Source organism: Colias eurytheme, chromosome 19 (genome assembly GCF_061535395.1).
Source record: "Colias eurytheme isolate Ceu_HAF_F1 chromosome 19, ilColEury1 Martin Lab GWU primary, whole genome shotgun sequence".
Taxonomy (NCBI): Eukaryota; Metazoa; Arthropoda; class Insecta; order Lepidoptera; family Pieridae; genus Colias; species Colias eurytheme.
The window spans coordinates 604,112-619,189 of NC_142998.1; the positions used below are offsets into that span (position 1 = coordinate 604,112).

General features: G+C 36.8%; 1 protein-coding gene across 2 annotated transcripts in view; it reads left to right on the forward strand.

The window, feature by feature from the left end:
- Snx27 (sorting nexin 27) overlaps window positions 1-8,303 on the forward strand; it is a 28,595-nt gene extending 20,292 nt beyond the window's left edge. For both annotated transcript variants that reach the window (XM_090113225.1, XM_090113227.1), the window contains exon 9: window positions 7,543-8,303. In XM_090113225.1, the coding sequence (XP_089969351.1) occupies window positions 7,543-7,611 (69 nt within the window). In that variant the 3' untranslated portion in view covers window positions 7,612-8,303. The remainder of the gene's footprint in view (window positions 1-7,542) is intronic.
- The last annotated feature ends 6,775 nt before the right edge of the window (window positions 8,304-15,078 follow it).

A 15,078-nucleotide genomic window follows, 5' to 3' on the forward strand; every position in this document is an offset into this window, starting at 1 on the left:
TTACAGCTCCCTGACCTGCGAAAGCACCTGTAAAAGCTCCCTGACCTGTTAAAGTACCTGTAACAGCTTCCTAACCTGATAAAATACTTGTTACAGCTTCCTGACCTGTTTAACCACCTGTAAAAGCTCCCTGACCTGTTAAAGCACCTGTAAAAGCTCCCCGACCTGATAAAATACCTGTTACAGCTCCCAGACCTGCGAAAGCACCTGTCAAAGCTCCCTGACCTGTTACAGCACCTGTAAAAGCTCCCTGACCTGTTAAAGTACCTGTAACAGCTTCCTTACCTGATAAAATACCTGTTACAGCTTCCTGACCTGTTGAACCACCTGTTAAAGCTCCCTGATCTGTTAAAGCACCTGTAAAAGCTCCCTGACCTGTTAAAGCACCTGTTATAGCTCCCTGACCTGTTAAAGCACCTGTAAAAGCTTCCTGACCTGATAAAATACCTGTTACAGCTCCCTGACCTGCGAAAGCACCTGTAAAAGCTCCCTGACCTGTTACAGCACCTGTAAAAGCTCCCTGACCTGTTAAAGTACCTGTAACAGCTTCTTAACCTGATAAAATACCTGTTACAGCTCCCTGACCTGCGAAAGCACCTGTAAAAGCTCCCTGACCTGTTACAGCACCTGTAAAAGCTCCCTGACCTGTTAAAGTACCTGTAACAGCTTCCTAACCTGATAAAATACCTGTTACAGCTTCCTGACCTGTTGAACCACTTGTAAAAGCTCCCTGATCTGTTAAAGCACCTGTAAAAGCTCCCTGACCTGATAAAATACCTGTTACAGCTCCCTGACCTGCGAAAGCACCTGTAAAAGCTCCCTGACCTGATAAAATACCTGTTACAGCTCCCTGACCTGCGAAAGCACCTGTAAAAGCTCGCTGACCTGTTAAAATACCTGTTACAGCTTCCTGACCTTTTTAACCACCTGTAAAAGCTCCCTGATCTGTTCAAGCACCTGTTATAGCTCCCTGACCTGTTAAAGCACCTGTAAAAGCTCCCTGACCTGATAAAATACCTGTTACAGCTCCCTGACCTGCGAAAGCACCTGTAAAAGCTCGCTGACCTGTTAAAATACCTGTTACAGCTTCCTGACCTGTTGAACCACCTGTAAAAGCTCCCTGATCTGTTAAAGCACCTGTTACAGCTCCCTGACCTGCGAAAGCACCTGTAAAAGCTCCCTGACCTGATAAAATACCTGTTACAGCTCCCTGACCTGCGAAAGTACCTGTTAAAGCTCCCTGACCTGTTAAAGCAACTGTAAAAGCTCCCTGACCTGATAAAATACCTGTTAAAGCTCCCTGACCTGCGAAAGCACCTGTAAAATCTCCCTGACCTGTTACAGCACCTGTTATAGCTCCCTGACCTGTTAAAGCACCTGTAAAAGCTCCCTGACCTGATAAAATACCTGTTACAGCTCCCTGACCTGCGAAAGCACCTGTAAAAGCTCCCTGACCTGATAAAATACCTGTTACAGCTCCCTGACCTGCGAAAGTACCTGTTAAAGCTCCCTGACCTGTTAAAGCATCTGTAAAAGCTCCCTGACCTGGTAAAGTACCTGTAACAGCTTCCTAACCTGATAAAATACCTGTTACAGCTCCCTGACCTGCGAAAGCACCTGTAAAAGCTCCCTGACCTGTTAAAGTACCTGTAACAGCTTCCTAACCTGATAAAATACTTGTTACAGCTTCCTGACCTGTTAAACCACCTGTAAAAGCTCCCTGACCTGTTAAAGCACCTGTAAAAGCTCCCCGACCTGATAAAATACCTGTTACAGCTCCCAGACCTGCGAAAGCACCTGTCAAAGCTCCCTTACCTGTTAAAGCACCTGTAACAGCTTCCTAACCTGATAAAATACCTGTTACAGCTCCCTGACCTGCGAAAGCACCTGTAAAAGCTCCCTGACCTGTTACAGCACCTGTAAAAGCTCCCTGACCTGTTAAAGTACCTGTAACAGCTTCCTTACCTGATAAAATACCTGTTACAGCTTCCTGACCTGTTGAACCACCTGTTAAAGCTCCCTGATCTGTTAAAGCACCTGTAAAAGCTCCCTGACCTGTTAAAGCACCTGTTATAGCTCCCTGACCTGTTAAAGCACCTGTAAAAGCTTCCTGACCTGATAAAATACCTGTTACAGCTCCCTGACCTGCGAAAGCACCTGTAAAAGCTCCCTGACCTGTTACAGCACCTGTAAAAGCTCCCTGACCTGTTAAAGTACCTGTAACAGCTTCTTAACCTGATAAAATACCTGTTACAGCTCCCTGACCTGCGAAAGCACCTGTAAAAGCTCCCTGACCTGTTACAGCACCTGTAAAAGCTCCCTGACCTGTTAAAGTACCTGTAACAGCTTCCTAACCTGATAAAATACCTGTTACAGCTTCCTGACCTGTTGAACCACTTGTAAAAGCTCCCTGATCTGTTAAAGCACCTGTAAAAGCTCCCTGACCTGTTAAAGCACCTGTTATAGCTCCCTGACCTGTTAAAGCACCTGTAAAAGCTCCCTGACCTGATAAAATACCTGTTACAGCTCCCTGACCTGCGAAAGCACCTGTAAAAGCTCGCTGACCTGTTAAAATACCTGTTACAGCTTCCTGACCTGTTGAACCACCTGTAAAAGCTCCCTGATCTGTTAAAGCACCTGTAAAAGCTCCCTGACCTGTTAAAGCACCTGTAAAAGCTCCCTGACCTGTTAAAGTACCTGTAACAGCTTCCTAACCTGATAAAATACCTGTTACAGCTCCCTGACCTGCGAAAGCACCTGTTAAAGCTCCCTGACCTGTTACAGCACCTGTAAAAGCTCCCTGACCTGTTTAAGTACCTGTAACAGCTTCCTAACCTGATAAAATACCTGTTACAGCTTCCTGACCTGTTGAACCACCTGTAAAAGCTCCCTGATCTGTTAAAGCACCTGTAAAAGCTCCCTGACCTGTTAAAGCACCTGTTATAGCTCCCTGACCTGTTAAAGCACTTGTAAAAGCTCCCTGACCTGATAAAATACCTGTTACAGCTCCCTGACCTGCGAAAGCACCTGTAAAAGCTCGCTGACCTGTTAAAATACCTGTTACAGCTTCCTGACCTGTTGAACCACCTGTAAAAGCTCCCTGATCTGTTAAAGCACCTGTAAAAGCTCCCTGACCTGTTAAAGCACCTGTTATAGCTCCCTGACCTGTTAAAGCACCTGTAAAAGCTCCCTGACCTGATAAAATACCTGTAACAGCTTCCTAACCTGATAAAATACCGGTTACAGCTTCCTGACCTGTTAAAGCACCTTCAAAAGCTACCTTACCTGGGAAAGCACCTGTAAAAGCTCCCTGACCTGTTAAAGCACCTGTAAAAGCTCCCTGACCTGATAAAATACCTGTTACAGCTCCCTGACCTGCGAAAGCACCTGTTAAAGCTCCCTGACCTGGTAAAGTACCTGTAACAGCTTCCTAACCTGATAAATACCTGTTACAGCTCCCTGACCTGCGAAAGCACCTGTAAAAGCTCGCTGACCTGATAAAGCATCTGTAAAAGCTCCCTGACCTGTTAAAGTACCTGTTACAGCTTCCTTACCTGATAAAATACCTGTTACAGCTCCCTGACCTGCGAAAGCACCTGTAAAAGCTCCCTGACCTGTTAAAGTATCTGTAACAGCTTCCTAACCTGATAAAATACTTGTTACAGCTTCCTGACCTGTTAAACCACCTGTTAAAGCTCCCTGACCTGTTAAAGCACCTGTAAAAGCTCCCTGACCTGATAAAATACCTGTTACAGCTCCCTGACCTGCGAAAGCACCTGTCAAAGCTCCCTTACCTGTTAAAGCACCTGTAACAGCTTCCTAACCTGATAAAATACCTGTTACAGCTCCCTGACCTGCGAAAGCACCTGTAAAAGCTCCCTGACCTGTTACAGCACCTGTAAAAGCTCCCTGACCTGTTAAAGTACCTGTAACAGCTTCCTAACCTGATAAAATACCTGTTACAGCTTCCTGACCTGTTGAACCACCTGTTAAAGCTCCCTGATCTGTTAAAGCACCTGGAAAAGCTCCCTGACCTGTTAAAGCACCTGTTATAGCTCCCTGACCTGTTAAAGCACCTGTTAAAGCTCCCTGACCTGATAAAATACCTGTTACAGCTCCCTGACCTGCGAAAGCACCTGTAAAAGCTCCCTGACCTGTTACAGCACCTGTAAAAGCTCCCTGACCTGTTAAAGTACCTGTAACAGCTTCCTAACCTGATAAAATACCTGTTACAGCTCCCTGACCTGCGAAAGCACCTGTAAAAGCTCCCTGACCTGTTACAGCACCTGTTAAAGCTCCCTGACCTGTTAAAGTACCTGTAACAGCTTCCTAACCTGATAAAATACCTGTTACAGCTTCCTGACCTGTTGAACCACCTGTAAAAGCTCCCTGATCTGTTAAAGCACCTGTAAAAGCTCCCTGACCTGTTAAAGCACCTGTTATAGCTCCCTGACCTGTTAAAGCACCTGTAAAAGCTCCCTGACCTGATAAAATACCTGTTACAGCTCCCTGACCTGCGAAAGCACCTGTAAAAGCTCGCTGACCTGTTAAAATACCTGTTTCAGCTTCCTGACCTTTTTAACCACCTGTAAAAGCTCCCTGACCTGTTAAAGCACCTGTAAAAGCTCCCTGACCTGATAAAATACCTGTTACAGCTCCCTGACCTGTGAAAGCACCTGTAAAAGCTCCCTGACCTGTTAAAGCACCTGTAAAAGCTCCCTGACCTGTTAAAGCACCTGTAAAAGCTCCCTGACCTGTTAAAGCACCTGTAAAAGCTCCCTGATCTGTTAAAGCACCTGTAAAAGCTCCCTGACCTGTTAAAGCACCTGTAACAGCTTTCTTACCTGTTAAAGCACCTGTTACAGCTTCCTAACCTGTTAAAGTACCTGTAACAGCTTCCTTACCTGATAAAATACCTGTTACAGCTTCCTGACCTGTTTAACCACCTGTAAAAGCTCCCTGATCTGTTAAAGCACCTGTTAAAGCACCTGTTAAAGCACCTGTTAAAGCTCACTGACCTGTTAAAGCACCTGTTATAGCTCCCTGACCTGATAAAATACCTGTTACAGCTCTCTGACCTGCGAAAGCACCTGTAAAAGCTTCCTAACCTGTTAAAGTACTTGTAACAGCTTCCTAACCTGATAAAATACCTGTTACAGCTTCCTGACCTGTTTAACCACCTGTAAAAGCTCCCTGACCTGTTAAAGCACCTATTAAAGCTCCCTGACCTGATAAAATACCTGTTACAGCTCTCTGACCTGCGAAAGCACCTGTTCAAGCTCCCTGACCTGTTAAAGCATCTGTCAACGCTCCCTGACCTGTTAAAGCACCTGCAAAAGCTCCCTGACCTGATAAAATACCTGTTACAGCTCCCTGACCTGCGAAAGCACCTGTTAAAGCTCGCTTACCTGTTAAAGCACCTGTAAAAGCTCCCTGACCTGTTTAAGTACCTGTAACAGCTTCCTAACCTGATAAAATACCTGTTACAGCTCCCTGACCTGCGAAAGCACCTGTAAAAGCTCCCTGACCTGTTAAAGCACCTGTAAAAGCTCCCTGACCTGTTAAAGTACCTGTAACAGCTTCCTTACCTGTTAAAGCACCTGTAACAGCTTCCTAACCTGATAAAATACCGGTTACAGCTTCCTGACCTGTTAAAGCACCTTCAAAAGCTACCTTACCTGGGAAAGCACCTGTAAAAGCTCCCTGACCTGTTAAAGCACCTGTAACAGCTTCCTTACCTGTTAAAGCACCTGTTACAGCTTCCTTTCCTGTTAAAGTACCTGTAACAGCTTCCTAACCTGATAAAATACCTGTTACAGCTTCCTGACCTGTTGAACCACCTGTTAAAGCTCCCTGATCTGTTAAAGCACCTGTAAAAGCTCCCTGACCTGTTAAAGCACCTGTTATAGCTCCCTGACCTTATAAAATACCTTTTACAGCTCCCTGACCTGCGAAAGCACCTTTAAAAGCTTCCTTACCTGTTAAAGTACTTGTAACAGCTTCCTAACCTGATAAAATACCTGTTACAGCTTCCTGACCTGTTTAACCACCGGTAAAAGCTCCCTGACCTGTTAAAGCAACTGTAAAAGCTCCCTGACCTGATAAAATACCTGTTAAAGCTCCCTGACCTGCGAAAATACCTTTTAAAGCTCCCTGACCTGCGAAAGCACCTGTAAAAGCTCCCTGACCTGTTACAGCACCTGTAAAAGCTCCCTGACCTGTTAAAGCACCTGTTACAGCTTCTTAACCTGTTAAAGTACTTGTAACAGCTTCCTATCCTGATAAAATACCTGTTACAGCTTCCTGACCTGTTTAACCACCTGTAAAAGCTCCCTGATCTGTTAAAGCACCTGTAAAAGCTCCCTGACCTGATAAAATACCTGTTACAGCTCCCTGACCTGTTAAAGTACCTGTCACAGCTTCCTTACCTGTTAAAGCACCTGTAACATTTTCCTAACCTGATAAAATACCTGTAAAAGCTCCCTGACCTGTTTCAGCACCTGTAAAAGCTCCCTTACCTGTTAAAGCACCTGTAAAAGCTCACTGACCTGTTACAGCACCTGTAAAAGCTCACTGACCTGTTAAAGCACCTGTTACAGCTTCCTAACCTGTTAAAGTACCTGTAAGAGCTTCCGAACCTGATAAAATACCTGTTACAGCTTCCTGACCTGTTTAACCACCTGTAAAAGCTCCCTGATCTGTTAAAGCACCTGTTAAAGCTCCCTGACCTGTTAAAGTACCTGTAACAGCTTCCTTACCTGTTAAAGTACCTGTAACATTTTCCTAACCTGATAAAATACCTGTTACAGCTCCCTGACCTGCGATAGCATCTGTAAAAGCTCCCTGACCTGTTAAACCACCTGTTAAAGCTTCCTGACCTGTTAAAGCACCTGTAAAAGCTCCCTGACCTGTTAAAGCACCTGTAAAAGCTTCCTGACCTGTTAAAGCACCTGTAAAAGCTCCCTGACCTGTTAAAGCACCTGTAAAAGCTTCCTGACCTGTTAAAGCACCTGTAAAAGCTCCCTGACCTGTTAAAGCACCTGTAAAAGCTCCCTGACCTGTTAAAGCACCTGTAAAAGCTTCCTGACCTGTTAAAGCACCTGTAAAAGCTCCCTGACCTGTTAAAGCACCTGTAAAAGCTCCCTGACCTGTTAAAGTACCTGTAACAGCTTCCTTATCCGTTAATGCTTCCTGACCTGTTCAAACTCAAACTCAAACATTTATTTATTCAATTATACTTCTTATAGAAGCACATTTGAAACGTCATTACATTTAAAATTTACCACCGATTCGGAAAGCAGTATCTACGGAGAAGAACCGGCAAGAAACTCCATAGTTGCTCTTTTATATCATGTTCATGTTAAAGCGTCTGTCATGTGTAATGTATGCAGGTGCACAGTTTCACTGCTGTACATGTTACAGACAATGCAGGTGCACTGGTACATTAGTATTTTTTTTCTGTTTTAAGTACCTCACCAATGTTCACTTTGTATATTTTAATAGACACTGAAATAATACCGTAATTATTACATTTTATTCCAGTATCAATTCCTATGCAATTGCATGGATAGAATAGCAGAAGAGGCGAAATGGGTCGACACAGGTGAATAAAACTCCCCACTCTTGATAGACCATCTCACGTCTTGAATGTTTCAGTATTTATATAATAATGTTTAATTGTCATTAATTTTATATATCGGTTTATAAGTATAATCGTAAAGTATTAAACTTTCACGGAAAACAATCATTCCTATTTAAGTGAATTGTTAAAAAAAATTGTGTGTATGTATGTTCACGGTTGCAAATTGATGTTTTCGCTAGCTCACTATACCACTGTACACCACTCGTACTTATTATAGCTTTTTTATAAAATGATAATTTTTTAATTTTTACAATAACGATATCGAAATATATTATAATGGTGAGTAATATACTTAACTTATTTATATGGATTTATTAATATTAAGTGTAAAAGAAGTAGTCGTCACAAGGAAACAACGTGGTGCCAATAGTCACAAATACATATACTGCCACCTTTTCCATAGTGAATACTGCTAAAATAATAAACGAACAAAGCAGTTAGCGAATTTTTTTTAAAGTTTAACGAATTAATCGAAAATAGAACGAAAAATAACCTTTCTGTTGGTACTTTAGCATAATAAAAAGTTTAATTATCAAGAAGGTAGAAGTAAAAAATATCTCACTGTCTATCCTTTTCTTAAACATTACACGCGTGTCACTCTGTCCTTGTCTAAAGTTGAATTAAGAGCATGAGCACGCGACATTCGTCAGTCGACCGCCGACCGCCGCACTATGGGACAGAACGGTATAAACCATCTCAAAAATCTATAACTTTTTAGTTTCTCGTACTTTTTACTTGAATTTTGGTATACGCATTCTTGAATAACTACGCTATAATAAACAAAGTCCATTTTTGTTTTGGTAATTTTATTTTTTTGTTTAAAAACAAACACAAACAAACTTTCGTAAATTTTCTTACAAAAATCTTACATTATTTAATAATTTTCCTCTTATCTTTACAGAACAAACATTGCTTATGTATTAAAGAAAACATTTCAAGTCTGTATACTTTAAAAAAATTAAAACTTAGAAAATAATAAAATAATTATTGAGTTGAGTGCCTATATTAAAAATGCTACAATAAAACAACTGTTCCTTATTAAATACCAGAAGCTGTTTAGATTCTTCAAACCATTCTTTTGGAGTTTTTGGTCTTTTTGAAATATGTTGTCTTTATATACTGGCTATACCTATTACCTATAGAGATCTGTTGTATACAGCAAGATGTTTCTTCCATTGCAGCTGAACGCGAACATTTTCGGACGTTTTTTAGCCGATTTATAATGTATTAAATCACTGTATTCGTATCACCGCTGATAGATGAAAATTCTCTTATAAATATTTTTCAAGTTCTTCAGAATTTTACCACTTATTAACAGTGGACATATATCGCGACGAACACAAACACACTCATTTTTATATTTTTGGACTTTCAACAGTTAGGTTACTGTGAAGAAGTAGGTATAAATACTGAAATTGTTGAGGTTATTTAGAACCCGAGTTTAAATAACTTATGCAAAACCAATGAGAATACTGATAAAAAAATTCCCATACAAATTATTTAACCTATAGGCAGATTACAATTAACGCAATGGATTCTACATTATATTAATTAACTAGCGGTCCTCCCCGGCGTCGCCCGTGGTACATATTTCGCAATAAAAGGTAGCCTATGTTCTTTCTCAGGGTCTAAAGATTATCTGTTCCAAATTTCATCAAAATCGGTCCAATAGTTTATGCGTGAAAAACATACATACGTACATACATACATACAAACCTTTCCTCTTTATAATATTAGTAAAGATGTATAGATTGTTGATGTTGTTATCATAGGTGTGAGGGCTCGGTCAACCGCAAAAAAAAACTATTTTAAGTTATATATATCATTTAGAATTTTAATAACAAGAAGAAACGTTAAATTCGTTTACATAATTTTTTTCTCCCTCTCTTCACATTTCAGCATCTAGCTCGAAAAGGCGCAGTAATGACGCAGGTTTTTTTTACTTTTTTGGAATCTTGAATAACTAAAGAATCTAAAAATCATAATATCTCAACTTCGGTAGCTTTCGGCAAAGACGAAAACTCAATTTGAAAATGAAAAAGACGATAAAATTCAATGATTCACAAAAAAATTAAAATTAAAATGTGGCAAAATATTTCGCATAAAATATTTACAAATTGATAAACTTCAGATTCTAGTCAATCCAAAAATGTATGATACATATTAATTTTAATGGAAAACTTAGAAATTATCATACGTTAAACTTCAGACATAGATTACGTGCTATGTAAGAAAATATGACTACTCAGGTTTACTGTGATATTTAATGAGATAAAACTGATTTAAATTTAATTTCATCTATTTTATCAGATAGTTCGTTTATTCAGGAATGTAATGCCACCAAAAAATCATCTGTACGACAATTTTGACTCAAACCATTTTAGAGATGGTTTATACCGTTCTGTCCCATAGTGCGCCGGCGAGGTAACACGTCTCTATAGAGATTATACGATTCGGAACTAGGGAAAGATCTCATCAAAATTGCTTGTTTATTAGTGTAACTTTTAAATAAAAATATTTTAAATTAAACGTAGTAAATATTGTTATAACATAAATAGATGTGTCGTCTGCTTGTTATTGTTAACATTACATATCTCGTTAGTGTAATTAGCGAAATTTAACTTAAGTTGAAAACTTACTGTCATATAACGATATATGCGTCAATTAAATATCCACTATTTAGCTAAATTTTGTATCTTTATATCCTTCTTGAATCCTTGTTTAATTTTAATTATTAATTGTTTTGTTGCTAAAAGCGCTAACAAATAGTTTGTTAAATGTGGTATTTCTGTCTTCATTAAATCTCTCTTTCTCTCTCTTATCAATTGAACATGAAAGAGATAGCATGATCATCAGATGGAAATTTATGTTATTCAGCTAAATTTAAAGTATAACCGAACTTACTTCTAACTTTTTCTTTAATAAAGATTATAATAGTGATAAAACATTATTTAGTGACGACAGAACAACCACAAGTAGTAATTTAATCGACTCTAAGTGCAATCGTGGAAATAAACAGTCTCAAAATCTATATTACATAATATATTTAAAATTAAAACAGACCAGGTTTTAATAGCAGTATTAAAATATGAAATACAAAAAAAAAATATCGGTGCCATAACGACATTGTACCACCTGTTATAAAACGCTTTCAGCCTGCTGTTTAAATTAATTTAACGGTTTTAAATCGTGGTTTTATTACAATTTAAATTGATTACTAAGATTTTTTGATACTTAGAAAATCAGGGGCCTTAGACAAAGTAACAATTACAAAACGATAACGAAGTTAGAAATCGCAAAAATGTATGGGATTGACATTAGATAGACCACGTGATCTAACGCGGCGTATGTCAATCCCATACATTTTTGCGATTTCTAACTTCGTTATCGTTTTGTAATTGTTACTTTGTCTACTGGGCCTGGTAATTGCCCGACTCGTGTCGGTGACCGAGAGGTAGTTTACATACCTTATATGCAAGAGAGTAAAAGAGCGCGGCTTATCGTTGCTGTTTTAAAATACACTATGGCTGGTATATAACCTTTGTATCTCTTATTGATATGTTTTTTGGTAAATTAGAAATTTTTAGTTTCATTATAATCATTATTATTGACAACGTGATCATTTTTATTGTATTACAACGTTGGCCAAGTATAGGTCGGCAGAAACATGTAGATAATAAAACCAACGATTTAAAACCGTTTAAAAGATATAATATATTTGGCGTACAGTATTTATAAGTTCAAATAGCTTGTGATAGTTTATTTTACTTGTATTGTATATAGATATATTTATGTCACGTTATTCGTTAGATTAGTATTGATATAATATTATCATGACAGTTGTACTTAGTTTTGTAGGTTTTGGCTGCGATATATCTTTTCGACTCTTTCTTTTCTCTTTTTAACTCTGTTATTATTGAAAATGGTAATTTTTTATGAGGGTAATCATTTTTATTTTAGCCTATTTAGTACAGACGGAAGAACAATGTTATGCGGGAATTAATTTATAATTTTGGTGGGTTATTTTTTAAGTGGTGTCTGAAAAAACATTTATTTATTAATTATTTTGACGCACTAAATTTTCTTTAAATGTTAAAAATACAGTATATTTTTATCAATCGCAGCCAAAATAAAACGTATTAGTACGGTTTAAAATCTCATTTTATTATAACTATTGATTCTTGTAGTTTTTATTGGTGTAGTTATTTAGAGTTTGTGGGGCATAAACTCGATTAAAAATGGTTGATCCTATCAACACTTCAAATGTCCTATTGTAATAATGAATTGATTGCATTAATAATGTTTCTATTCATTCTGATTTTTAACTAATGCTTTTTGTAGTATTTATTTTTAATGTGTTTTTTATTATTCATTATTTATTCATTTGTTGTGTACAACATGTAGTCTTATTGTTTTTTTTTCAAATAAATGAATATAAATAAAACCCATGAAACTCTAAGACCGTTGCTTGCGCAATTTCGTTTGTGCCAGTTTGGGCAAACTATATAATTTATACATAATATATATCCAGGTTGAAACCTTATTCGTGCAATAATGTAGCCTTAAAGACAGCTATATTAACAGTTATTCGCAGCTTACACAGTCTATAACGTTTTTATTGTATTGTGATAGATTTTATTTATGTACGAGTATCCGAACGGATGAAAAACATATTATGTCTATGGTTAGTTTGGCGCGCGATTTACTGTCATGAAAGACATTTTTTTTATTATTTTGTGATTTTTTATTGTACAGTTTATATTTTTAATTGAATAATTTAAATTTTCTTTTTATTGTGGTATTATGTTGAATATGAATATTTTTTGTAAGTAAACTTATAATTTATAATTAAATAAATTATTCATGACAGTAAATCGGTGCTAAATCGTTTTTCATTGTATGTTATTGTTTGTATGTTTGTGTGCTACACACTTCAATGTGCTTATACTAATTGTAAAGCCTGTAATAATAATAATAAAAATCGTATATAATCCTCAAATATTATAATATTTTATCCAATAATTTCCTTTCATCACGTTTTATTGATGTAAAGTCGTAGATTTCATATAAGCTTATAAAAAACTACAGTTTTTTACATAATTCGACGGGAATTTTAAATATAGTACTTAAGGGTTATTTAAGTATTTGTTTTAGATTCAGGAAATAAAATTTGTATGGCTGAATGATATGATTTTTACCTAGTTATCATACGAAAAATATACAATCGTATTAAATGTAAGTGATTCATTATTTTCAATGTATTTACTAATAGGTTATATGTGTAAGGAACGCTTCCACTGCAGGAATCGATATAAAAAACTGATATAAAGATAAAAAATCTCGTAAAACCATTTGTTTATAGCTTCAAGTACAAAAAAAAGTTAATAATCAATTCTTGTTTATTTTCATAAATGAAAGAGCCTGAGTAATCAACTGATACCAATTCGGTAAAAGAGTTAACAATTATTTAAACTAAATTTGGTCCTTCGAGTACTGTGTAATTTTTGTATAAGTAAATAACTTGTAAATTAATAACAAGCTGATGGCCGCGACTTCGTCCCCGTGGACATAAATTCTTTATTTATTAACTGATTAAAATAAAAGACCCTTTATCGAACATCGGTTGGGTTAATGCGTTTCTATGATTCAACAAAAACAGACAAAGAAACATGTTATTGCGATATAAAAAATAGAGCATAATAAAATAGTTTTTTTTTTAATGTAAAAATGTATTTAAATGTATGAAAAGTGAATATTTCTGCAGTGGAAGCGTTTCTATACATTTCATACATATAGTTTCCATTTCCTAACATTGCATATTTCATATAATCCAGTGTAGGCATCGAACGGTTATCAATCAAGTTCCGAACTTATTTGTATAGCAATTAAGTAGATATTACTAAGTCTTTCTTGGTGTGAGTTAGGACTGTATTGCTATTTCTCTATAGGACAAAATGTAATAAAGATTTAAAATGTGAAAAATTTAAAAGAACTCGAGATTATAAGATCATTTTACGTTATTAATAAATAATTAATTTCTTACAGCCTTTTCAGGGAAATAAAAAAAGATTTTTATACAAGAAATACTAATAAAAATAGCAATATATGTTCTTATTCAATGCAGGTTTGAAAAGTGTGATGGCCATAAATGGAAAGCAAGAATATGTGTGTTATTTGGCTTGAGAGAGTATACTAGCGCCCTCTGACAAACTCAACTAAGTATTATAGTAGCTAAATTATAATCTAAAAATATCCAATTCGTATTAATGAAATAGATTAAATAAATTCAATGTAAAAGAGACAGAACTAAAATTGATAAACTGGCAATGTCAAATTATTCTTTTAGTAGCGGCCATTTTCTCAATTATTAACTTAAAATAAACACGTTGAGGACAAAAAAATAGCCTATACAATGTTATTCCATATGATAATGTACTTTAAAAAGGCAATAATTCTGTTGTCTTATGTAATTGAGAAAAAAAAAGACGGGTTGCACTGGGGGAGTGCCGGCAGAAGTGAAAACTTGATTATTAACGTTCAGCATGTTTGATATCCATCCGTCTTACGCTTTTTCGATGGTCACGTGTCCTGACGCGAGTTTAAGATTTTATACCCAACGCCGCTTTCAAAAATATATTTAATTTTATATGGCAAGTATACAATCTCAAGTCAAGTAAACTGCTGGGATTAAAGACATTCCAGTTTCCTTGTAGTTAATATTAGTTGGTAAAGTAACCTACGATATTGTATGTGGTACTGGATAAGTTAACTATCAGTATAGATTCACTTAATAAATAATTATACTACCATATACTGTGTTTTGATTATTTACTATACTACAGGTTGACCCGCCGGCGATTATTTTCAATGTTTTTCATACTATGGTAACATGAAAATGCTCTTAAATTTTGAAAGATTTATTTCTATTAGGGCTGATTTTTCAATCCTTGGTTAAAACTTATTCATCGTATAACGTATTTAACTACCATTTCAAAAATGTATTGTAATTGTCCGTATTTGACAGTTTACAGATGACATTTTAATAATAATAAAATGTAATACTTTATTGAACGGATAACTTTTAACCAAGGATTGAAAAATCGGCTCTTAGATGAATTTTTAAGTCTGTACATCCTTAACTAACAAACCCGATTACTTTTGCTGCCAGCACACGCGCTTTCGTTTGATGGGCCCTCTTCACAATGGGCAGTGTTGGGCAAGTAGAGGCAATCATGATATTGTAGAGGACCTAAATGTCTGTGATCGATGGTCATTGTAAAGCAAAAATGCGAAAAATAATCGCGACTGAAGCTGAACTTGGCCCAGTGGTAGATACCTAGTCACAATATGAGTCATTTTATATTCTCCAATTTTCAATTGGAAATTTTTTTAGAACTCCAGTCGATCGTGCCTAAAAAAAATTGAAAAATTATCTA